At 40.1% G+C, this 24,796-nt stretch overlaps 1 protein-coding gene across 4 annotated transcripts in view; it reads left to right on the top strand.

The window, feature by feature from the left end:
* LOC149168312 (mitogen-activated protein kinase 9-like) overlaps positions 1-24,796 on the top strand; it is a 330,675-nt gene that overhangs the window by 173,478 nt on the left and 132,401 nt on the right. For all 4 annotated transcript variants that reach the window (XR_016259748.1, XM_089428260.1, XM_089428259.1 and 1 more), the window contains exons 2-4: positions 1,376-1,784; positions 1,925-2,052; positions 2,305-2,364. Coding sequence is in view for 3 of the 4 variants with exons in the window: in XM_089428260.1 (XP_089284386.1) it covers positions 1,376-1,784; positions 1,925-2,052; positions 2,305-2,364 (597 nt within the window). In the remaining variant the exon portion in view is untranslated. The remainder of the gene's footprint in view (positions 1-1,375; positions 1,785-1,924; positions 2,053-2,304; positions 2,365-24,796) is intronic.

The following is a 24,796-nucleotide window of genomic DNA, read 5'->3' as shown; positions in this document are numbered from 1 at the left end:
TCTTCATAAATTTAGGCTTCAACCTGTCAAATGAGGACACCAATCGTCTTGTACAAGCCCAGGCACAAACCTGGCAATAGAATGAGGACACCAATCCTCTTGAGCAAGCCCAGGCTCCAACCTGGCAATAGGATGAGGACATCGATCCTCTTCAGGCACCAACCTGTCCTAAACTGCTCCAAAATAGTCTACTAAAATGCTAAAAAATTACTCCAAAATAGGCTCCAAAACCACCTCAAGACAAGCTTCAAAATAGGCCAAGACTGACTCAGCTACAGGGACGAATATAGAGGCTAACTGCGGTTGCAACAGGGCCAAAATCTGAGGCAGTCACAGGCTGAAAACTGAGCTGCAACAGGGGCCGGATCTAAGGCTGAGACAAGCCGAAATCAGGGCTGAAACAGGTCTGATTTAGGGTAAAACAGAGGTCTGAATTAGGTATGAATTCTGTCCCGCAGCTTCTCCAAAAGAATGGTCCAAAGACTGTTCAAAACAGCTTTAAGAATGCCCAAACCAAAAACAGAAAAACCCTTCAAACTTGCTTCTCAAACTCCTTGCTTCTTTCTGTCCTAGTTCATGAGATATGCACCTCTTAAATGCTTCATCCACATGTCCGAAATCTTCCTTGAGCTCAGCCGAGTTGCTTGGCTGGCCTATTTATAGTGATTGACCCCTCAAATCAGGGCTGACTTGACACTGGCTGAGCCCACCTGAGTTTTGGCAGGGAAATTCAAAAATTCATATCTCCTCAACCGTGAGGAGTTATGGGACATGCCACCTACTGTTGGAAGGGCCTCGAGAAGCACTATGAGATGGTGTAATCTATTCTTGTGTTGGCCTTGATTCTTTCCACCGAAATCTTGATTTACTTCAGGGGCTGCTTCTAGCTTCAAGACCATGCTTAACCATTGCTTTGACATCAATGACAATACCTATACAAATGTTGCCTCACTGGAGATGACAAAGCTTTGCTAACTATATATTACTTATAAGGAAGTATTTTCTAAAAGAGGATTTGGTCCAATGTATTTGTGTGATATTCTCTGAACAGTTATTAGGTACTTTAATTTTTCAAGTCACAGTATCCCCATACAAAAATCTGTCTGTGCCATCCCCATAAGCAGATCAGTTTGGTTTGGAAACTTGGGATTCAATCACCTTGAAAGCTTCATTTTGTAGGTTTCTAAGTTTCATTTCATAAGAAAGGAGTCATAAAGTAATATTTTCCTGCATGTTATGTAGGCTTTTGTTATCTAATCAAATTTGCTGTTTCTTCCTCGCAAATGATTTTCCTGCTGTTTCTGCTGACATGTAGCAAAAGTGTTATCATGAAATTGAAATCTTGATCAACTTCTGATATCTTCTTCTGTTCCAGTATATTATAGAAACAGAATTCTTTTCAGATTATGGGGAAGCCAACCGATACCAAATACAGGAGGTGATTGGTAAAGGAAGCTATGGAGTTGTTTGCTCTGCAATTGACACTCACACAGGTCAAAGAGTGGCAATCAAAAAGATTAATAATATATTTGAACATATATCTGATTCCACTCGAATTCTCAGAGAAATCAAGCTTCTAAGGCTACTTAAGCACCCTGAGATTGTGGAAATCAAGAACATTATGCTGCCTCCATCTCCAAGGGAATTCAAAGACATATATGTTGTTTTTGAATTGATGGAATCTGATCTTCACCAAGTCATTAAAGCAAATAATGATTTGACTCCTGAACATCATAAATTTTTCCTTTATCAGCTTCTCCAGGCCATGAAAAATATTCACACAGGTCTGCAGACACATAAATCCTTATAGAGTTTGCATTCACTCATTTTATTTGCAATCTTGCCACCCTGCCCTCTTTTGTTCCATTCCTTTTAAGACTTGATTTCTTACAATGATGGAATTATATGTCTGAATTTCTGGCAGCAAAAGTTTTCCACCGCGATTTGAAGCCAAAAAATATTCTGGCAAATTCCAACTGTACACTGAAGATATGTGATTTTGGTCTTGCTCGTCCATCATTCAATGACTCTCCTTCAGCCATATTCTGGACAGTACATTTTCTAACCTCCTTTGTTGTATGAAAATTGATGATGCAAACTTGTGAGTGATTCAAAAACTTGATGCACTATGTAGAGTTTATAAAGTGCATTTGATCCATGGATATTAAAGAAACTTTGCATCGCATTATAGATCGTATAGATATTTGGTTAACCAGTTCATTGTAACTTGTGCTAGTTGCCAAAGCTGTTGTCATAAAGACAATATCCTTCGATGATGTTTGCATTCCTTGCATTTTGTTACAGGATTATGTGGCCACTAGGTGGTATCGAGCCCCTGAGCTATGTGGTTCTTTCTTCTCGAAGGTGAAGTGGCTAATCCATTTTCCAGTTGGACTGTTTGATGTTTATATTGTTATCCTGGTAAATTGTAGCTCAACTTCGTGCTTGACTTTTCATCATTGGAAGGAGGATGCTCTACTCTCTAGAGTAGCTACAAGAAAGGCGTGGAATTTTTTTATACAAATACTGTGGACAAAATACTTTGTCGATTGTGACACATATAAGATAATATAATCAAATTAATGTCCAACAAATGATAGGAAAATCAGGTCAAGGGGACTAAAAGAGTACAACAGTCCAAAGAGACAACATGACTAAACTATTTTTTAAAGCAATAGAGGTATACTCTCTGTATGAGGATGGTAGTTTGTAATTCATCTCAAATTTTGTCAACAGATGGCATTCCATGGCAAAAGGCTAACTGCATAGGAACAATGCCTAGATAGAACTTCACAAAGCAAACCAATTAAATGCCTTTGACATCCTAGAAGTAGAGTTGACAAAAACTATGCAGATGATGTTATATTGTTCCCCTGCTTCGTTGCAGTTCAAATAAAAATGGTTTAATTGCTATGTTAATTTAAGGTATGTTCTATGCTTAGAGCAATTTATTTCAATTTTCACAGTTAACTCAATATCTTTTCCAGATTAGCAATCACATCAGCAAAATAGTAAACTGCAGATAGAACATAAACATAAATCGCAGAAGACAAGGCAAGACAAGAGGACACAAGATGTGGCACTAACCAGGGACAAACCCTAATGTGGGGAAACCCTTGTTCAATTCTTCTTATATGTTCTTCAATAGTTCAACAGAGAAAGAGAGAGATTTAGTACATATACAACAGATTTCAACATGTTGACTTATCTAAATAAGAGCATAGATCATCTCTCAGTAGATGATGCATGAGGTAGCTGAACTCAGTTGAAGACATGTTGCTTCCACTGATTCTCCAAGGTGACTCCATCACCTATCATTGTGCTGCACCTCGTCATCACGCTCCACCTCACTGTGCTGCACCATGCTGCACCCATCATCACTATGCTGAACCTCATTACCATGCTGCACACATCATACTGTTGCACCTTTTGGTATTGCAACATCTTGTTGTACCTTATCGTCTTGCTGCACTTGCCAGTGCTGCCTCATCCTGTACCTTACTGTGCCCATCATGCTGCATCTCACTGTAGCATTTAATATCACTGTACTATATTAGCAAGTGCTCCACACAACGTTGTCATGATGCCCATCATTGTGGTGTAGCATTTCACATAATGTTGCCCCTTATCACAATGTTGTCATTGCTCATACTGTTGCACCATGATTGCTTGTTGTCCCATGCAAGCACCATGTCCTTGCTGTCCTATCTACCTTTGCTGCACCATGTGACCTTGCTGTCCCATCTTCCTTTGCTGCACCATGTGACCTTGTTGTCCCATGTATCTTGCTGCCAACACAACATACAAACGCTGTTGTTTGTCACTTTATTACTGCTGTAATTTCTGGGACTGGTTTAAGGCATACAACAGTCCCTAACCATCGTCAAATCTTGGCCCAAAATTGCCCTTATGAAATGCGACCTATGCTAGTAAGGCTTCTCTCCACTTGTGCTGCTGTTCCGGTACTGTATAGCCCCAAACACTTCCACCCTGTCCCTGTTTTGAAGTGGTTAGGCTTGCAGCCTACCACAATCCTTGTTGTCACCTACAACCCTCTCCAAAACAGAGTTCCTTACCTCGTTTGCTGCCCAACAGACTTGTCTTTGACCTGCGTTTAGCCCTGAACACGCTCGACCTTCTTGCAATAGCAACCAACCCTCAAAACAGATCCTAGAGGTCTCCACATTGCCTTCTTTTCCTTGCTGTAGTTGCCTCCTGTTCTCCTCCACATCATGATGTCCCATAATCTCCTCGTGTTGATTTGGGGTAGCATCGGATGTGCTCTAGCCACAAAAATTGGTGGAGAGGCTAAGGCACATGAGATCTCCAGTACCCAGAAAGGGTTTGGGCAGATTCTAAACAGTTTGGGAGATATTAAAATAATTAATATTTTTAATGGAGTCCCTAAGTCTAAACTTAGGGAAAATAAAATATTAATTTGAATTAATATAGATCTGTGTTGGTCCAAAAGTCATGGATCAAGCCAGATATAATCTTAGCCGTTGATTAGAGACTTAATATCGACCGTTGATTTGTCAACGAAAAAAGTATAAGAGGAGGCTTGAGGGTCACTTGGAGAACACACAAAGAGATCACAATTTCAACTTTTTGGGGCTGGGCTTGCTGAGAAAGTTGAGAGAGTGATCGAGTTGCAACTGAGGGGAAGTGAATACAGAAGCATAGAGGCATAGATAGCACCGGGAGGATCAACACAGTAGCCGGAGAGAGGGACGCAGAACCAGCCAAGGGTTCAGACAGAACCATCCAAGGGTTCACGCAGAGCCAGCCAGGGCTCACCCAGAGGCGGCTAGGAGCCACACAGTTCCTCAGAGGGCCAGCGTGAGTGATGTAGAGGGCTAGAGGATTGACGCAATGCCTGCAGAGGTTGATGCAGGCCAAGCCAGAGTGATGCTGGGCTAATGCTGGGCCAGAGAGAGTTGACGCAGTCCCTAGAGGCTGACGCTGGGTTTTCGTGGGGCAGATTGGAGCTGTGGAGCTATCAGAGTTTATCCGGGGTTTCAACCAGAATATCTGCTTTCGAGTAGAGAGGTACTACTACCGAGATTGTTCTCTGTTGGGTGAGCCAAATTTGGCACCCAGATTATATTCTGAAACTGCTTAATAAATAAAACCCTCAGATAGCTGCACCAGTTTGCTCGCATTGGGTTTTTTCCGGGGACATTAGTCCAAAACAACAGTGTCACTTGTGTGCTTGTTTTTGTTTCCTTAAGTAGATGATCTGTAATGTGTTGCGCATGTACTTGCATTTATTTCCAGTATTTACATGGTAAATAACTTGTTAATTAATAGAACAAGTAGGTAGGAATAAATCAGTAAAGTACATGAAGGGTTTCTGACAGATAGACTTAGAAATTCCAACACCTCGGCGTTCTTAATTGCGGCTAGGCTTTAGTGTTAGGACAACGTAAGGGATTGCTGAACATCCCTCATTACCTAGGGCACCTAACCCTCTTGACTACGACTAGGTGTCATGACCCCTTTAGGACAACACTTAGAGCTTTCCTCAGTAATTGCATTAGGGGTTAGGGCATCTCCTCTAGGTCATGCATAGATCATCTAGGATTGCATTTGCTTCATGCTAGGGCTCCTTCCCTACTGCGTCTAGGGCTTGTAGAGACCAACTTATAGGGCAGCAAGTAGTCCTCCTTCTTGACTGCATCTAGGGCTTGTACTATGGCTCCTTACCTTCTGCGTTTAGGGCTTCCTCTATTAGATTTCTCTTCCACTAAAACCCAGAACAAGTGGAGAGAAATCGAGAGTGAAGTGTGTGTAGAAATGACTATCAAGTCACCTCCTTTTATACTAAAACGTTGAGCACATGTGGGGGTTATTTGGTTGCTGGCTGTCCTTGACGAATTGTCTTATAACACAAATAAATTCATAACTCCATGAATACTTTTCAGAATCGGATGATCCTTAGATCAATCCTACACCTCTCGATGAGAGGGATCCAAGAAAAATATCAGCTACCATAAATAAGATGACCCACATGGAGTTTGGCCCTAGTTGCCAATTTTAACGCTCCCTCTCAACTAGGGAGAACTCCATCTGTTGATCCAAATGCCAGACTGTACTATCTTTGCCATCAGTGCCTTGCACTTCTCTGCTCTGCTAAACCATGAAGAAGAAGAATTGATCGAGAATGTCTCATACCATTCTCTACTGACCCGAAGTCAGTTCCATATGAAGAGAATGTGTCATACCACTCTTACTGATCCCAGATCACTTCCTAAAGAGAGTGAGTTATGTCACTCTTACTGACTCGAAGTCAGTTCCAATTGATCCTTGATCAATATCAAAAGAGAGTGTCTCAAACCACTCATACTGATCCCAGATCAGTTTCATTGATCCCAGATCAATGGAGGTCATCCTAGCATAGGGAGTACGGTAGATACAACGATGCATCCATCGATAGTACTACTATGGTCCCTAACCCCATTTCCCTACTCATTGGCCAGATGAAAGGTACTTCCCATGAGTCCCAGACTGCATGGGTAGGATGCCTCGACCGCAGAACCACTCATCATGTCCATAAGTTTCCATGGGGTATCATAGGGAAGGCTGAACCATTCACCCTATACACAACGCACCATTAGGGGAGGGTGAGTCGCCCTATGGTCGCTTGTTTCTCCAAGAAGTACCCCAAGCCCCCCGGAGCTCTTAGAGCTCAACGCATGCATCAAGAAGGACCCTCATAAGAGGGTCTCTTAATGACTCCAAGTCGTTCGGGAAATTCACAAATTTGACCTTTACTCGGTGCTTCGACAAAATGTCTGCGACCTGTGCATCAGTCTCAATGTGATGGAGCCTTCTCGCTCATCGATGTACCATATCCCAAATAAGGTAGTATCTGATGTCTATATGTTGGAGCAATCATAGGATACATGATTCCTCAATAATCGAATCCTCCTTTGGTTGACACAGAAGATCACGGTGGTATCCATCATGTGTCAAACAACTCACTGAAGAGCTTCAGCAACCAAGCAGCTTCACACGAGGTCATACTCGTAGCTATGTATGCAGTCTCAGCGGTGCTTATAGCAACTGACTTCTACTTCCTGCTCATCCAAGATATCGAAGCAGAACCCAAAGAGAACCAACACTCAGAAGTGCTCTTGCGATCCTCCACACTGCCTGCCCAATCAACATTCGAATAATCATACAACTTCACAGTTTTGGCAGTGTATCTCAAGCCATGAGAGATTGTGCCCTAAAGATTTCTCAGAAGATTCTTGGCACCAATCAGTGAGGCTCAACCATATATGAGCTCATCATGCTAACTGCAATACATATGTCCGAACGAAAGTTCACCAAGAACATCAACGTGATTGAGTTTATGAAACTCATAGGCATTTCCCAAATCAGGTCCGGCATTACTACCACATAACTTTTGAAAGTTAAGATCCTCGAGCTAGTCATGGGCTTGCAGTTTACCATTCCAAATACAGAATCCAACTCCCTCTTACTTTTGCAAATGAGAGGGTTTGCACCTGTCATAAAGAGGTTGTCCTCTGAACGTGCCAGTATGAGAGGTCTATCATTAGGTGCCGGTATGAGAGGTCTATCATCCACAACCTTCAAGCAATGGTTTGGATCGACTTCACTCCTAGTGAATCTTAGCTTCATTAGATAGCTATCAATCCTCTCATACTACACCCGGGTGTTAAGCCATAGAGGACTTTCTTCCAACTGCATACATGAGATTCCTGATCATGAATTTGAATCCCCTCGGGTTGTTCCAAACCTGTGGACCTGCTACATGAGGGGAATGGTCCCCTTGTAAGATTTTCCTTCGGTACATCTCAGACATGTACCTTCATGCTCCTTTTGAATTCAGGCATCCCTGTCACCATCTGACTCACATCGGGTAGGGCCCCATAATAAGTAGACCTCCGGTGCTATAGATGAGATATGTCAATTGACATGATCCCCAATGGATCATCTTGCAACTGAACCCATGAGTAAAATCATTCTATTTTCAAACACGTACCTTTCCATCAATGAATGCCACCCTGTAACCTTTGACTTCCATTGCCGAAATGGACACCATTTTTTTCTTGGGATCAGGTACATAAAAGAGATACTTGTAAATGAATCGAGTTACCCTCATTCATTTGAGGGGTAACATTCCCTACACCCTTTCCGGGATAGGTGGCATTGACTCCAAGTATAATCTCACGATTGTTTCCATCTCTACCAAGTTAGAGAGAGCACCCTTCTATCCGATGAAGTGCCTTGAAGCACTGCAATCAATAAGCCAAATTCCCAAAGAGTCTGAAGGAGAGGGCCAATATAAGATAACGCTTCTTTAACTTTTCAGAAACAACATTTGATTCTTCATACTTGGGGTTCCTTGCTTTCTTGAAGAGTCGGCTATTTCCTTGATGACCCGCCTTACTTGTCATTCCTTTGATCATTGAAGATGTCCCTGGACTGATTGTTATCATCATCAAGTGATGTGTCCCTACCATTCGGACACTCCTCAGCATAATGGCTGAACTTATTACAAACAAGGCATCTGCCCTTCCTTCCACCCTTAGATTTGGACTTCCCAATGAAGTGATCTTTAGGTAGGCCATCATAAGCTTCCGCTGCGCCAGTCTGATAATATTCTCTGCTTCGACTTCACCCTTGGTGAATTTGAAGAGGGATGAGGAATCCACTGATCCTATTGTCCTTTCCCAATTGTCTTCGGTGATTGCTCTTTCACTCTTGCTTGGGCTTTGTCTTCACCTCAGCTCCGATACCATGTTAATTTAAGATATGTTCTATGCTTAGAGAAATTTATTTCAATTTTCACAGTTAGCTCAATATCTTTTCCAGATTAGCAATCACATCAGCATAATAGTAAACAACAGATAGAACATAAACATAAATCGCAGAAGACAAGGCAAAACAAGAGGACACAAGATGTGGCGCTAGCCAGGGACAAAATCCAATGTGGGGAAACCAGTGTGGAAAAAGTCTTCAAAAAATCGGGATTAAATCCTAAAATTGCGATTTTTTCAACAAAACAATTTAATCCTCCTATTTTTTGCAGACATTTTCAGAAACGAAAAAATCGCGATTTATTTGTTATATGCTCGATTTTATCGGGAGTCGACCCAAAAACTCTGCTGTCTTGAGAGTTGAGACTTAGACAAGACTCAAGATTCAGTGGTTGATTCACTATTTTGATATGTGATGTAGCACTAGACTTCATATACATATTATATATTAGCTTTCTTTACATGTTTATGTGGAAATGCATTTATTTGATGTTGTGGATACTCTAGATGTTCAAAAAGATAAAAAAATGAATATTTTTTGTGTTTTTTTTAATTTTGCCGACTTTTTCAAAAAACTCCCGACTTTAACGAGTTTTTCAACTTTTGGACCCTTGCCGAATTAATCCCGACTTCGACTTTTTTCACATTGGGGGAAACCCTTGATCAATTCTTCTTATATGTTCTTCAATAGTTTAGCAGAGAGAGAGATAGTACATATACAACAAAAGTCAACACGTTGACTTATCTAAATAAGAGCATAGATCATCTCTAAGTAGATGATACATGAGGTAGCTGAACTCAGTTGAAGACATGCTGCTTCAACTTATTCTCCAAGGTGACTCCATCACCTATCATTGTGCTGCACCTCGTTGTCACGCTCCACCTCACTGTGCTGCACCATGCTGCACCCATCATCACTATGCTGGACCTCATTACCATGCTGCACACATCATACTGTTGCACCTTCCGGTACTGCAACATCTTGCTGTACCTTATCGTCTTGCTGCACTTGCCAGTGCTGCCTCATCCTGTACCTTACTGTGCCCATCATGCTGCATCTCATTGTATCATTTAATATCACTATACTATATTAGCAAGTGCTGCACACAACTTTGTCATGATGCCCATCATTGTGCTGTAGCATTTCACATCATGCTGCCCCTTATCACAATGCTGTCACTGCTCATACTGCTGCACCATGATTGCTTGCTGTCCCATGCAAGCACCATGTCCTTGGTGTCCTATCTACCTTTGCTGCACCATGTGACCTTGCTGTCCCATCTTCCTTTGCTGCACCATGTGACCTGCACCATGTGACCTTGTTGTCCCATCTTCCTTTGCTGCACCATGTGACCTTGCTGTCCCATGTATCTTGCTGCCAACACACCATACAAATACTGCTGTTTGTCACTTTATTACTGCTGTAATTTCTTGGACTGGTTAAGGCACACAACAGTCCCTAACCGTCCTCAAATCTTGGCCCAAAATTGCCCTTATGAAATGCGGCCTATGCTAGTAAGGCTTCTCTCCACTTGTGCTGCTGTTCTGGGCACTGTACAGCCCCAAACACTTCCACGCTGTCCCTGTTTTGAAGTGGTTAGGCCTGCGGCCTACCACAGTCCTTGCTGTCACCTACAACCCTCTCCAAAACAGAGTTCCTTACCTCGTTTGCTGCCCAACAGACTTGTCTTTGACCTGCGTTTAGCCCTGAACACACTTGGCCTTCTTGCAATAGCAACCAACCCTCAAAACATATCCTAGAAGGCTCCACACTGCCTTCTTTTCCTTGCTGTAGTTGCCTCCTGTTCTCCTCCACATCACGCTGTCCCATAATCTCATCGACCTTCTTAATTGCGGCTAGGCTTTAGTGTTAGGACAGCTTAAGGGATTGCTGAACATCCCTCATTACCTAGGGCACCTATCCCTTCTTGACTGCGGCTAGGTGTCATGACCCCTTTAGGACAACACTTAGGCCTTTCTTCCATAACTACATTAGGAGTTAGGGCATCTCCTCTAGGTCATGTGTACATCATCTAGGACTGCGATTGCTTCATGTTAGGGCTCCTTCCATGTTGCGTCTAGGGCTTGTAGAGACCAGCATATAGGGCATCGAATAGCTCTCCTTCTTGACTGCGTCTAGGGCTTGTACTAGGGCTCCTTACCTTCTGCATTTAGGGCTTCCTCTCTTAGATTTGTCTTCCACTAATACCCGGAACAAGTGGAGAGAAATCAAGAGTGAAGTGCGTGTAGAAATGACTATCGAGTCACCTCCTTTTATACTAAAATGTTGAGCACATGTGGGGTTATTTGGTTGCTGGCCGACCTTGATGAATTGTCTTATAACACAAATAAATTCATAACTATTGAATACTTATCAGAATCGGATAATCTTTAGATCAATCCTACACCTCTCGATGAGAGGGATCCAAGAAAAATATCAGCTGCCATAAATAAGATGACCCACATGGAGTTTGGCCTTAGTTGCCAATTTTAACATACTATTTGATGTTTATACTGTTATCCTGGTAAATTGTAGCTCAACTTTGTGTTTGGCTTTTCATCACTGGAAGGAGGATGCTCTACATCTCTAAAGTAGCTACAAGAAAGGCATGGAATTTTTTATACAAATACCGTGGACAAAATACTTTGTCGATTGTGACACATATAAGATAAGATAATCATATTAATGTGCAACAAATGATAGGAAAATCAGGTCAAGCGGACTAAAAGAGTACGACAGTCCAAAGAGACGACATGACTAAACTATTTTTTAAAGCAACAGAGGTATACTCTCTGTATGAGGATGGTAGTTTGAAATTCATCTCAAATTTTGTCAACAGATGCAATTCCATGGCAAAAGGCTAACTGCATAGGAACAATGTCTAGATAGAACTTTATAAAGCAAACCAATTAAATGCCTTTGACATCCTAGAAGTAGAGTTGACAAAAACTATGCAGATGATGTTATATTGTTCCCCTGCTTCGTTGCAGTTCAAATAAAAAAGGTTTAATTCCTATGTTGCATGAGAACCTCTGAAACATGGGTATGGGAGTCCAGTACAGCCAAAAGTCTTGTCCAAATTTGCAGGAAATGGCAGGTTGGGACCAACAATATTATATATTAAAAAACATTAAAAAATCAGAGGTTAACCCATTCAAACCTTAGATTCTTGAGATCAAAGTGCTAAAGCTCAAGTAAGACCCTAGGGGCACTAAATAAGGGGTATCCAATGGCACAAAGGTAGCTTCTTCACACTCTTTTGGATGACTATCCTCCTGCACAATGGGGGTATCTCTAAGAAAACCATAAACCAATTAAATAATGATCACAAGGATTGAAAGAGAAGGCTTAGAAATACAAATCTAAATTTGGATTTAGAGTTTAATTAATTTCAGATTTGTAACAGCAAAAATAAGTGGTTGATTTTATTATTTTTAGGTGTTTGAGAAGTGAGAGTAATGCCTAAGATTATTATTGGGCAAATTGAGTCTATGTACCAATGATTAATGAGTTCCTTCTCATGAAATAAAGTGAAACTAAAGCTGGAAATTAGTAAGCTACTATAACTACACCCTTATATGGCTGTCCGAGAATGCAGAAATTTGTTTCAGCTACCCTAATGAAGGATGATTATCATGTATATCATGAAGATATGTTTACTACTTAAAAATGTAAATTCCAGCCAACTCTAATTAAGAACAATGGCATTCATTTAGCATTTCCAACAGTGAATATAAAGAATTTAAAAGGAAAATAAGCCACAAGTAAATTCTTCTAAGCAAGGAAAAAGTTACCTGGATAAAGCCCTTATAACATGTTTGAAGAAACCATATTCACAGCATTCATCTTCAGCAAAATAGATATGAGTACCTAAACCTCAAGCTCCAATGAACCTTGAAATCAACTCAAAACTATAGTTTCCAGTCTCTCCACAAACTTTCAACAACCTAAAACAGTAGGATGAGCTTCTTTTATATAGAGATCAAGCTCAAAACCTCCTGTTACTGATCAAGTTAGTAGGGTTGCCAAGGCCTTTGTAGCCTGCTATGATTGGTACACATAGGATGAGGGTCCATTTTCAACTCTGCCCAAATCCCCACTCTTTGAGGCCAATTTCCTTTAGAAAAACTATGGGCGGAGTCCTTTTAAATACTTCACCTAACCAATGAGGATCAATGGCTTAAATGGAGTCTATGGATGAAGTGGAGGAGTTATTTTTTTGTTGTCCTATTAGTTTATTATGTAAAAATCTGCAGCAAAACCTATGGATGAGTAAGATAAGTCACTCAGACTGAAAAATATAACAATGTAAATAACTGAAATGAGTGTTTAATTAATATACTAACCAAATGTGTGATTTTTTCTATGACTAGAGCTATGGTTAGAGGTGTTCCATTGTTATTTTGCTTGTTGTCTAGTGACTGCAGAATGTAAAATCTGCAGAAAAACTTACTAACAACAGCAAATCCCCTTGAAAATTGTAATGTCCCTTCCTAGAATAATTTTCCTTGAGTTTATTATCACAAATTTTGGCGATTTTGTTTACTATGGGACCCATGAAATTTTGGGCTAGGACTTAGGAAAAGGGAGGCCGAAAATCATTTTGATGGTGGGACATGGGGGCCACACCCACATGAAATACACATCACCTTAGAAGGAAATTCGATTTGCCAAGGAAGGGGGTCAAAATACTTGATGGAGGGACCCACATGGGAAGGTAGCTTGAAAATTATAAATAGAAGGAGCTTAGAAACTTTTGGGGTCTAAGTCAATCATACACTTCTCTTGCTGCTCACGCTGCTTAGTCGGGTCACAATGTAGTTCAGCACAGAGCTTTCCAAGGGGAGAGCTCACCCTTCTTTCGGTGGACTACGAGTGCCACCCTAGGGAGGTAAGTTTGTGCCAATTTGGAGGGGATATTGGAGGAGTTTAGAGCACATCGTACAACCTTTCTCTTAGCCAGTTCGTACTCCAGGAGGACGCAATAGGGGACCACGAACTACTCATTCCAGCTATCTTTCGGGTGGTGTTTGTTGGGAGAAATTTTGTATAGTGGCTCCAGGGGAAGACCAAGCTAATTGAGGAGTTTTGGGGCAGGAGATTGCTATTTGGAGGTAGGATGAAATTCATCCACCCAGGGCTTGTGCGGTAGTCATTTTCTGGGCACACGTGGGAGATTGGGGGAAGTGCTTTGGAGCTGGATTTTGTCGGGAGAATTGAGGAGATCTTAGGGGAGGTGAAACTCAACTTTTTTGGAGTGATTGGGAGGCCTTTCCAAAGAGTTTGCAGACAGGCCATATTTTCCAACTAGTTGGGGAGGACGTGGTAATTGGGGCCAATTTTCAGACGTTAGAACTAGGCCAAGCCCTTTCTGGGTCATTTGAGAGGAGATTAGGGCTAATTTTGCAGAATTTTCTGAGCACCTGAGGTGGTATTTACTGCCCCTCAGCTGCAACTCAAATCACTCACTCAATTTCCTTAGCAAAACCTGCCCCAAAAAAATCGAATTCTTGATCTCTCTTGGTGTGTTCTCCAACTGACCTTCAAGCCCCCTCTTATACTTTTCTCGTTGGTCCATCAACGGTCGAGATTACATCTCTAATCAACGGCTAAGATTAGATTTGGCTTGATCCATGACTTTTGGACCATTTTAACTTAGTTTTATATTAATACCCATTAATATTTTATTTTTCCTAAGTTTAGACTTAGGAACTCCATTAAAAATATTAATTATTTTAATATCTCCCAACTCGGTTAGATTCTGCCCAAACCATTTTTGGGTCTTGGAGATCTCATGTGCTTTAGCCTCTCCACCAATTTTCGTGGTTAGAGCACATCCAATGCTACCCCAAATCAACATGTATGTGAGCCTGAAAGGGTTTTGTGTGTGTGTGCATAGAGTAGTGAGAAGAAGGCCAAGTGTGGCCAAGTTCGAATCTAAAGCCAGTTAATGAAAATTGGGCAAGATTCTCTAAATATGTATACTTAGGTGAATGGTTTGAATAATGTGAAGGTGTATTAAAACCTGTGAGTATTATAGTTGAATTGAACTGTGTGTGTATAAGCGAGATCTGTCATAACATTGGTTCTCTGTATATGAATTTTGTGTGTGCATTTTAATTTTATGTTTCAGCCCCTGGAAAGATTTCTTCCTGTAAGATTCTGTGTGTGTATTGAGAAGAATAAGAGACTATCAATTTACAAAGGATTGCCAACAAATATTCCGTTATTACAGTCATCTTGCATTGCTGAAAAAGAAGATAATGCTGAAATCCGAGTAAGGGAAGCCATGATTCAGTCAATTCTATAGGAAGGAACAACTGAATCAAATATATTCACAGTGAAGTGGTTATAATGGGAATGATTTGGAAATATCTTTAGGGGAAGTCGATTTAGAGTCTATGCTCCTGAGCACACCTAAGAAGGGCGAATCCACATAGGAAGAAATATAGAATTGAAAGGATCATCTTGCAGACTTAGAAAGAAAGGTATGTTGTTATTGTCTAATGGTGAGAGTGCTTTCATACGAAATAATGCACATTTCATTCATTCCTTTGGGCGTCAGGCCTCGCGAAATATTATTATTTGAGATGAGAACGATTTCCATTTCCCGTGTGATGATATGTATGAAAACATGAAATTGTTGTTCTCTCATAAAAGCACAAGAGAATCCGTGCAATGAACATATGTGGATCACTTGCAGACTTAGAAAGAAAGGTATGTTGTTATTGTCTAATGGCGAGTGCGCTTTCATACGAAACAATGCACATTTCATTCATTCCTTTGGGGGCCGGGCATCGTGAAAGATCCTCTTATCATCTGAGATGAGAACGATTTCCATTTCCCGTGTGATGATATGTATGAAAGCATGAAATTTTTGTTCTCTCACAAAGGCGCAAGAGAATCTATGCAATGAACATCCGTGGATCACTTCAGCGCAAAGATCTAGTGGAGATTCTGAAGAGATCTCTTACCACTTAGGAAGTGTGCAAGAAACAGAATTTCAAAGAGATCTTATGCTTTAGCGCAATAAAATAGGGACTGATAGTGATCCAGTGGTTGGAGGATCAGACTATTGGAAAATTGAGATGAAAGTGCACACAAGAAGGTGACAAAATCAAAATTATAAGGTGAGTGCATCCATGGATACTCTAACCGTGCCTTGACCAAAGAGTGCACGCATGGTCTTTAGGTTTGCGCTGAAGAAGAATAAGCGCACTTGCAAAAAATGGAAACACACTGAGTATGGTATGGAATGAACAAAGGAAGAGTCGATCTGCGCTATTGAAGGATCGATGAGACATTAAATTTAATGTGCTACCAAGACTGAAACCTGCGCTAGGGATATTTCACAACCATGATCGCTCTATATGCGCTCGAAGAAAACATTCATTAAGAGAATGCATTCAAAAAAAATAAATGCATGCTTGAGAGGAAAGAGAAAGATGGACAAGGGGAAAGACTGGCTATTCGAGAATGTTAGAGGAAGAAATAGGGGTGCACCTGCATCACAATAGTTGTTGTCAAGTCCAAGTACAAGAAAGGAGAAATCAAAGCTAAAAAAATCATTATTGATTATTTGAAGGATCATCTGATTACTTATGTTTCAAAGATGAAAAAGTCAAAGGAAATGTATGCCAAGTTGATTAGAATGCACGGGGTCAACAATTTAAGCCGTATCATCACTTTGAAGAATCAACTCAGGGACATCAAGATGAATAAGGGTGAAACCATTCAAGCATACTTCATGAGGATATCACAAGTCAAGGATTAACTTTTTTCTATTGGTGAAATTATATCTGATAGAGAGCTAGTGCTGGTTATGCTTGGAGGCCTATGTATTGGGAAACATTTATCACAACCATTAGCAACAATGACAAGCTCCCCACATTTGATGAGCTCCTAGGCAAGTGCACTGAAGAGGAGTCCAGGATGATGTCTAGAGGAAGAATTCAAAAGCATGAAGAAGGAGAACTTATTGCATTTTCTGCCCAAGCCAAGAAGAAGAAAGAGAAAGGAAGGCCCTCAAATTGGAAGTCAAGAAAGCAAGGTCAAGGATTCAAGAACAACAATAGAGGATTCAAGAAGGACATGTCCAAGATCCAATGCTACAACTGCCACAAGCATGGTCACTATGCCTGAGATTGTCTGAAAGAAAGAAGTGCTCCAAGGAACAACTCTGATCGAAGAGAAAAGAGACTCGTTGTGCTCCTAAGAGATCAAGGAATTCAAGGTATTATAATAATACAACTAAAACTCAATCTGAATAATTTCTTATTTCTGCTCATTCTAGTTCCTCGTCTCTGGAATCTTTCGATAGCTTGTTAGTAGATAGTGGGGCCTCTAGACACTTCACTGGTTATCGCAAAGTCCTCTCAAACCTGGTTGAGAGGGAGTCCAATTTGGAGATTATTCTTGGAGATAGTGCTACATATCCTATAAATGGGATTGGGTCAATTTCTTTTCATTTGGATTTTGGTCAAACTATACATCTACAAGAGGTTCTGTATGTGCAGGGATTGAAAAAAAAATATTGTATCTATATCTTCCTTGGAGGACAAAGGATTCAAAGTTGCTTTAATCGATGGAAAGGTCCATGCTTGCCCAAGAGGGTCTAGCTTGAAGGATGCCTTCATTTTGGGGTCTAGAATTGAAGGCCTTTACAAAGTCAATGGAAGACCAATCCAAGCATTGGTCCATGATAGTAATCATCAATGTGAGCTGTGGCATCGAAGATTCGCCCACCTTCACTCCAGACCTTTGCCTAATGTCAGAAAGATGGTTTCTGGGAAGCCTGAGATACGACTAGATCATGGAGTTTGTCAAGGATGTGACTGTGGAAAACATGTGAAGGGACCATTCCCTTCTAGTAGGAGCAAGACTAATGGAATACTTCAAGCTATACATTTTGATCTGTGTACCCATGCTTGTTTCCGCTCTTGATGGCTATTTGTATTATATAATCTTTGTGGATGAATTTTCCCACAAGACATGGATTTTCTTCTTAAAGAAAAAGGACTAAGCATTTGACATGTTCAGGGACTTCAAAGCACTGGTGGAAAATCAAATTGGAAAGAAGATCAAACTTTTGAGGATTGACAATGGAGGAGAATTCACTTCAAATGAATTCATTGACTTTTGCAAGGAAGCTAAAATTAAGGAGACCATCATACCTTATAACCCTGAACAAAATGGTGTAGCTGAAAGGAAGAACAAGGCTTTCATGGAACCAACCAAAGCTATGTTACATGATCAAAAGTTGCCAATGTTCATATGGGGAGAAGCTGCTATCACTACTATCTGTGTTCAAAATAGAACTCCTCACCGAATCTTAGGTGACAAGACTCTCGAAGAGGCCTTCACAGGTTTGAAGCCCGTGGTTGGACGCTTGAGGATCTTTGGCTGCCCCATCTACTTTCATGTGCCAAAGGAGATGAGGACCAAGCTGTAAGATTTAAGAAAGAAAGGTACTTTTGTTGGTTATTATGAAAATTTCAAAGCTTATAGAATATATGTACCTGGTCCAAGGAATATAGAGTTTAACAGGGATGTGACATTTGATGAAGATGTTGTTCTTGGGAAAGCAAGGGACTCTCCTCCACCCACCAATGTTGAGAGAAAGGATGATGCCCTAGATGTACAAAAAGAGCCCCCCATGCATGAGCTTGATTTTGTTGATGAACCCATGGCACCCATGGATCCTTTGGATCCCCCTCCATGTGGTCCTTCCTCTACGAGGAAGAGAACATTATGGTTTCGTGATACTTTACAGGATGCTGAGAGATATCTTGCCCCGAGAGGAACCTTCAGAGAAAGCAAGAAGTCATGTCAATACCAGGGATATGTTGTAGGTATGAGCGACATTATACAGACTGAACCATGCGCTTTTGAAGAAGTTGTGAAAGAACAAGTTTGGAAGGATGCAATGGCTGAAGAATATGAGTCCATCATGAAGAATGATGTATGGGAAGTGGTTCCGAGACCGGAAGGTAAATCTGTTGTGACTTCAAAGTGGATCTACAAAATTAAGCATGGTGTTGATGGAAGTGTTGAAAAGTACAAGGCGAGGTTTGTAGCTAGAAGATTCTCCTAGAAAGAGGGAGAGAACTATGATGAAAATTTTGCACCTATTGCTCTTGCTGCTAGCTAGGGATGGACACTTCATCAAATGGATGTGAAGACTGCATTTCTACATGGCATTCTCAAGGAAGAGGTATACTTGGAGAAACAATAGGGCTTTGAAGAGCATGACAGGAAGATTCATGTGTGTGGACTGACAAAAGCTCTTTATGGATTGGAGCAAGCCCTTAGGGCTTGCTATGCCCACATTGATAGCTATTTGATGAAGCTTGGATTTACTAGAAGCAATGTTGATCCGAACCTCTACTACAAAGTTGACCAAGGTATGCCTTTGATTATGGTATTACATAGTGATGATTAATTCTTGGCAGGTGGAGAGCCTCTTATTCTCCGGTTTTAGAGGGAGTTGGCCTCTGAGTTTGAGATGAAAGATCTTGGTTTGATGCACTACTTCCTGGGCTTAGAGGTGTGGCAGAGACTTGGTGAGAATTTCCTTATGTTTATGAGAAAAAGTTTTTCGGCGTAAATCACATGATAATACATTTGTCGACGCGTTCCTAACCAACGAGTGTGGTTCATCGCCAGGACAAGTTGAAGAATCAGGTCATGGCTGCAAATTATGTTGTCAAGCTGTTGGAAAGATTTGGAATGGTGGAGTGCAAATCCATGGCCACACCGATGGAAATAAACTTCAAGAAGTTATGTTGTGAAGTTGCGGGACCTGATTTGGCATATCCTTCTAAGTGCTGACCACTGATTGGGGCATTGATGTTGTTAGTGAACACTAGACCAGATATTTTTTGTTGTCAACACCTTGTGTAAATTTATGGTGGATCCATTACATGCACACTGGATTGCTACTAAGCATGTGTTGAGATACCTACATGGGACTATTAATCATGGATTGAGATACGCTGCTGGAAACTTGAGACTTCATGGATACATTGATGTTGATTGGGCTGGAAATGTTGTTGACAAAAAGAGCACATCTGTGTGTTGATTTAGCTTAGGGTTTGCCACGATACCTTGGATGAGCATAAAGTAGAAGTTTGTTGCCCTTAGTACGGCTGAGGCTGAGTACATTGCTGCTAGCATGGCTAGTTGCGAGGTAGTGTGGTTGAGAAATCTTGTTTGAGAGTTGTTTGAGCAAATACTGGACACGACTGTGATATATTGCGATAATAAGAGTGGGATGTGACTCTCAGAGGATCGTGTGTTTCATGACATGTCCAAGCACATTGAGATTAAATATTACTATATCCGGGATATGGTGCAGAGAAGAGCAGTAAGGCTCCATCCCATCTCGACTCATGATCAGATAGCTAACATTCTTACCAAGCCTTTGCTGAAAGGGAAGTTCTTGGTCTTCAAAGAGCAACTTGGATTGGCAGATGTGACCCTTTTGGGAACGGGTTACGGCTGATGACAAGCATTGAGCTTTAGGAGCTCTTGGGGGCATGGGGTACTTCTTGGAGCTATAGGGTTTGGAGGATCCTTATCTTTTTGATGAGTTGATATCCTCTAGTCAAGTTCGAGACTTGACAGAGTGCATACCCCAACATGTATCCTACCCACAAGTCGGGCTTGTTGATATTGCCACTCACTTGGCCAATGAGTGAGGAGACTTAGGTTTGGAGGATCCTTACCTATCACAGACACATCTACTAAATTGATCTCCCTAAGTCCGAGATGGATGGTGTTCAACCACTTGATCACTAAGGATCATGTTAGGTATGACATAGGGTTTGGAGGATCTTTACCCTAGTGGTAAATTGATCTCCCCTATGGTCGATGAGGATTAGCCGATGGACATAGGGTTTGGAGGATCTTTACCCTAGTGGTAAATTGATCTCCCCTATGATGATTTTTCTTGTTTAGATCGAGACATCATTGATGAGAAAAAATGAGTTGAGATGAGATGAGATATGATGCAACAATGATGAGACATGTACATCCAAGATGAGACATATGATGCAGAGTGTTAAAAGATTGGCAGTTAAGGAATGAATTTCCCCATTGGAGAAGCAAACAAACCCTAAGGAGACCCCTCTTCGACTTGGGAAAAATCAAATTTGCAAATGGAAGAATATTATTATTAATACTAGTCCAAGTCAACAAGATTTTGAGAAGTTGGCCTAGAGAGAGAAATTCAACCTCCTAACTCCCATATAAATACAAGTTCGTTGACCTCACATGGAGCCTAAATTCCGTGTAAGGACCAAACACAATTTAAACCACTAATTTCTATAGGATTTACCAAATGCAATCTAGGCATAATTTATCAATTTAATTCACATATACATACTTGGTTTCCGAGTTTGACGTCGATTCTGTGCTGATGTAGCCCCAATTGCTCCCGATACCAAATGACCAAATCCTCCTAGCCAAGTTGAGCACAACCTTGGTACCCAGCTCCAAAATACTTCCCAATTGGAGTATTTTGGCCCTCGTGCCCAAAAGCTTCAAGAATAATTGCTCAAATCTCAAGTTTTGATTCGAATATCCAACTTTGAATCGAATGTCCAACTCTGATTCAGATCTCCCATTCTCTTTCCCATTCTCTTTCTAGTCTTTCTTACCCAGAAAAAACCCCCTTGGTGTCTCTACATGCTTGGGATAAATACCTTTCCTTGCCGGTCACCACCCTCTTCCACCACCCTCATCAGATTTTATTTGACAGATATAAGCTTTACGTGTAAAGGGAGGTGAGGATATATATATATATCTTGATATGTTTGACATTTTTAAACTTAATAATTTTAACTTTTATAAAGTTTAATTATAATAAAAAAATCAATAGTTATACATATATATCAAATGTTTGTTATATTAATTTAGAAACTTTAACTTATAAATATATATTTATATACATATATATATATATATATATAACAATAATTAATTTATAACTTTAACTCTATAGTGATCAATATTCACATTAGGAGGATTGGAATTGTAAATTTTATTTGACGACCATATAAGTACAAAGTATTTAATATGTATATTTTGAGTGTCGGATTTTATGTAATATCTCTGTTCTCAATAATTTAGGTATCTAGACCCTTTTCATTCATTTAAACATTTTTTCTCATTATTTAATAAGTATACTAGTGCAAGGCATGCGATGTATGCATATGTAGCTATCATATGCATACATCGTGTTGACCCCTACTGGTCAACTACCCATGCAGTGCACCCCGTTTTTCTTGACAGAGAGAAGCAGCACCTGATCAGCATGACCGTGTCATCCTGCCATCATCAGCAACTTGATCATTTTTTTTGTAAACCCAGTCTGCATGTATAAGTTGTAAATAATCTAAGCAGATCAGAGTCATGTATGTAAAGTTGCCTAGGTGGACCTAACTTTCTAATGATGATCTGCGTCCCGGGAGGTTTTTCGTCTCACCGATCTACGATCGGCAGAGTTTTCCTTCAAACCTGACCCCAAAGCCGGGATGCATTTCGTCATCAGAACTTTAGGAGAATCTTATATGTTGATCTGCTAGATTATAGTTGTGTCGCAGAACTGGGTGTTTTGTGAGGGTCTGTATTAAATGGGTTTGTCCCTTAAGATGTAATTTTGTAAAAGTCATGATGTAATGTGTCCTGAGGGTCGAGAAATGTTTTAAATCCCCTCATGAGTCCTAAGTCCTAGGTCCTAGGGGATGTTTCCGAAAGATAGTTCAGTGATCCATTTTAAATGAATTAAAAAATAAAAAAATGAATAAAAATAATAAAAAATTAATAAAAAATTAAAAAATGAAGCAAAAAACCCTAACTAATAAAATAATAATATTTTAAGTTAATAAATCGACGGATGAGATCAAGAAATGTCTTGATCCTCATCAACGGTCGAGATCATTTCTACATGGATCACTGAACTAGCCGTTAGGATCATTTCCTTTATATAGGGTCTTAATGGGTCATTTCAAGGAATCTGATCTGTGAGTCTGTACTGAAAAAAAGCTCTCTTGTAATCTGATTTTCTGGTTAATAAAAAGACTTTGGGGTTCAAACTGGCTGGTGTTACTCTCCGGAATTGCTGTGAGATCTTTAATTTTCTGCATATTTCAGTTTTTAGCCATTAATCATAGCTTGTTTTTTTAAGAGTAGTGTGAGCACAGGTATCTTGTTCACCTGCTAGGGTTTGAGGGCTGCTAGGGTTTCTGAAATAATGGCAGGTATCTCCATTATTTTCTGAGATCTAGCAGCACTCTTTCTCTCTGTGCTGATGGTTGCTTGAGGTGTGCAGGAAAACCTTTCTGAAGGAAATTGTGGGCGTTTGGGGAAGTTCTAGGCTGAACCAGCCGACTCCCACTGGCTTTTCTGTGCAGAGCCCAGCTGATTGTTCCCTGGGTTAATCATTCAAAGTTTCTTTTTCTGCTTTACATTGAGAGATTTTCTTTCTGTTCACAGTGAAGTTCAAAATTTCTGATACACTGAAAGCATTACTGCAATTATTGTCAAATCTGGCATTTCAGGGGCCAAAACTGTAAATTAATTAAGTTGTTCTATGGTTTTAGATTTTGCTTGGTACAGTTTTGATTAGGGTTCTCAGTTTTCTTGTATCTACAGGCAGCTCATCGGTCCAAAACAATGGCGTAAGTTATATTTGAATGAGCACACAGAAAGCAGGGTTTCTGACGGCGTGAGCAAGAAAAAACGTGATTTATGAGTTTTGCTGAGCATAAATCTTCATCCGGTTGACCTACGTATGCATCTCCTCCACGCTGCCATTACATTTCATTGTTCGCCTGATCCAATCCGTATCTGTCATAGCACAATGCAAAGAGAAACACGCAGATGCCAAAGCGTGACAGTGCATTAATGCGGCATCGAACCAGCGGTGGGCAGCGGTGGGAACTTCATGTTAACCACGAAATATCTCAAATCGTTTCTGCGTAATATCAAATCTGGCTGTTTATGCATCTGATCACCTAATGTCCACCCTTGAGCACGCGATTGTAAAACCCTGCCACGCCATCATCGCAGCTGTGCACTAACTATGTAAAAAAGATTATTCCAGCATCGTTTTTTCAAACTTGCAGCACCAGAGCAGTCACGCGGGGAAAAAATCGATTCATTCACGCCCTCACTCGTCCGCCGTCTGGTTATTCAGCAGTTACTCAGGTATTTTCATTCAACGTTGATTCGGGTTCTTCCCTGCCGCCGTCGAGTTCTAGACGTGTTTCCGTTTTTTGATATGTATATAATGGCGTAGGTTTTGATTAGGGTTAAGATTTGTATAGTTTTTATATAGATTTCTTTTTTTAGTCTTAGGTTTAAGTTTAACGTAGGTTTTTTTTTTATATACGTAGATTTTAATTTGTGTCTAATCTTTAGTTGGGGTTGAGATTTTTTTTAAATTAGATTTTGATTTTAGTTTTGACTATAGCTTAGTTTATAATTAGATTTTAATATAAAGTTCTGTTTTGAAAATGTGAAAAAAAAAAAATAAATACATATATATATATATATATATATATGAAAAGGTTCATTTTATTTTTAGATTGGATTTTGTAAATTTTTTTAAAATTTTAATTTAGATTTTTCATTTAGTTTAGATTTAATTTAGAATAAACTTTTAATTTTAGATTTTGATAGTGTTGTTTTAGTCTAGGAATTAAATTTTTAATTTAGGCTTAGTTTTATAGTTTAGTTTTAAAATAATTTCTAGATTTCATTTTATTAAAAAAAAAAAAAAAAAAAAATTGAAAAATATAAAAATTTTGTGGAAAGTTATTTTGCCAGATTCAGTGGTTTTTCACGTTATATCTTTCATGCTGAGATCAAAGTTTTCCAAGTCGATATATGAAATATGATATCTGGTCAATGGTTCATGACTCGTGGTGATTTAAAGCATTCATCTTTTAAAATTTTCATGTTGCTGGATATCGTTTTGGTCATTACAAAGCTTTGTGGTTTT

This window comes from Pinus tabuliformis, chromosome 4_2 (genome assembly GCF_031772625.1).
Source record: "Pinus tabuliformis cultivar Carrire ecotype Pingquan chromosome 4_2, CPIR1, whole genome shotgun sequence".
NCBI lineage: Eukaryota > Viridiplantae > Streptophyta > Pinopsida > Pinales > Pinaceae > Pinus > Pinus tabuliformis.
Note: the sequence above shows the minus strand (reverse complement) of the source record. Positions and strands in the feature narration are given on the sequence as shown.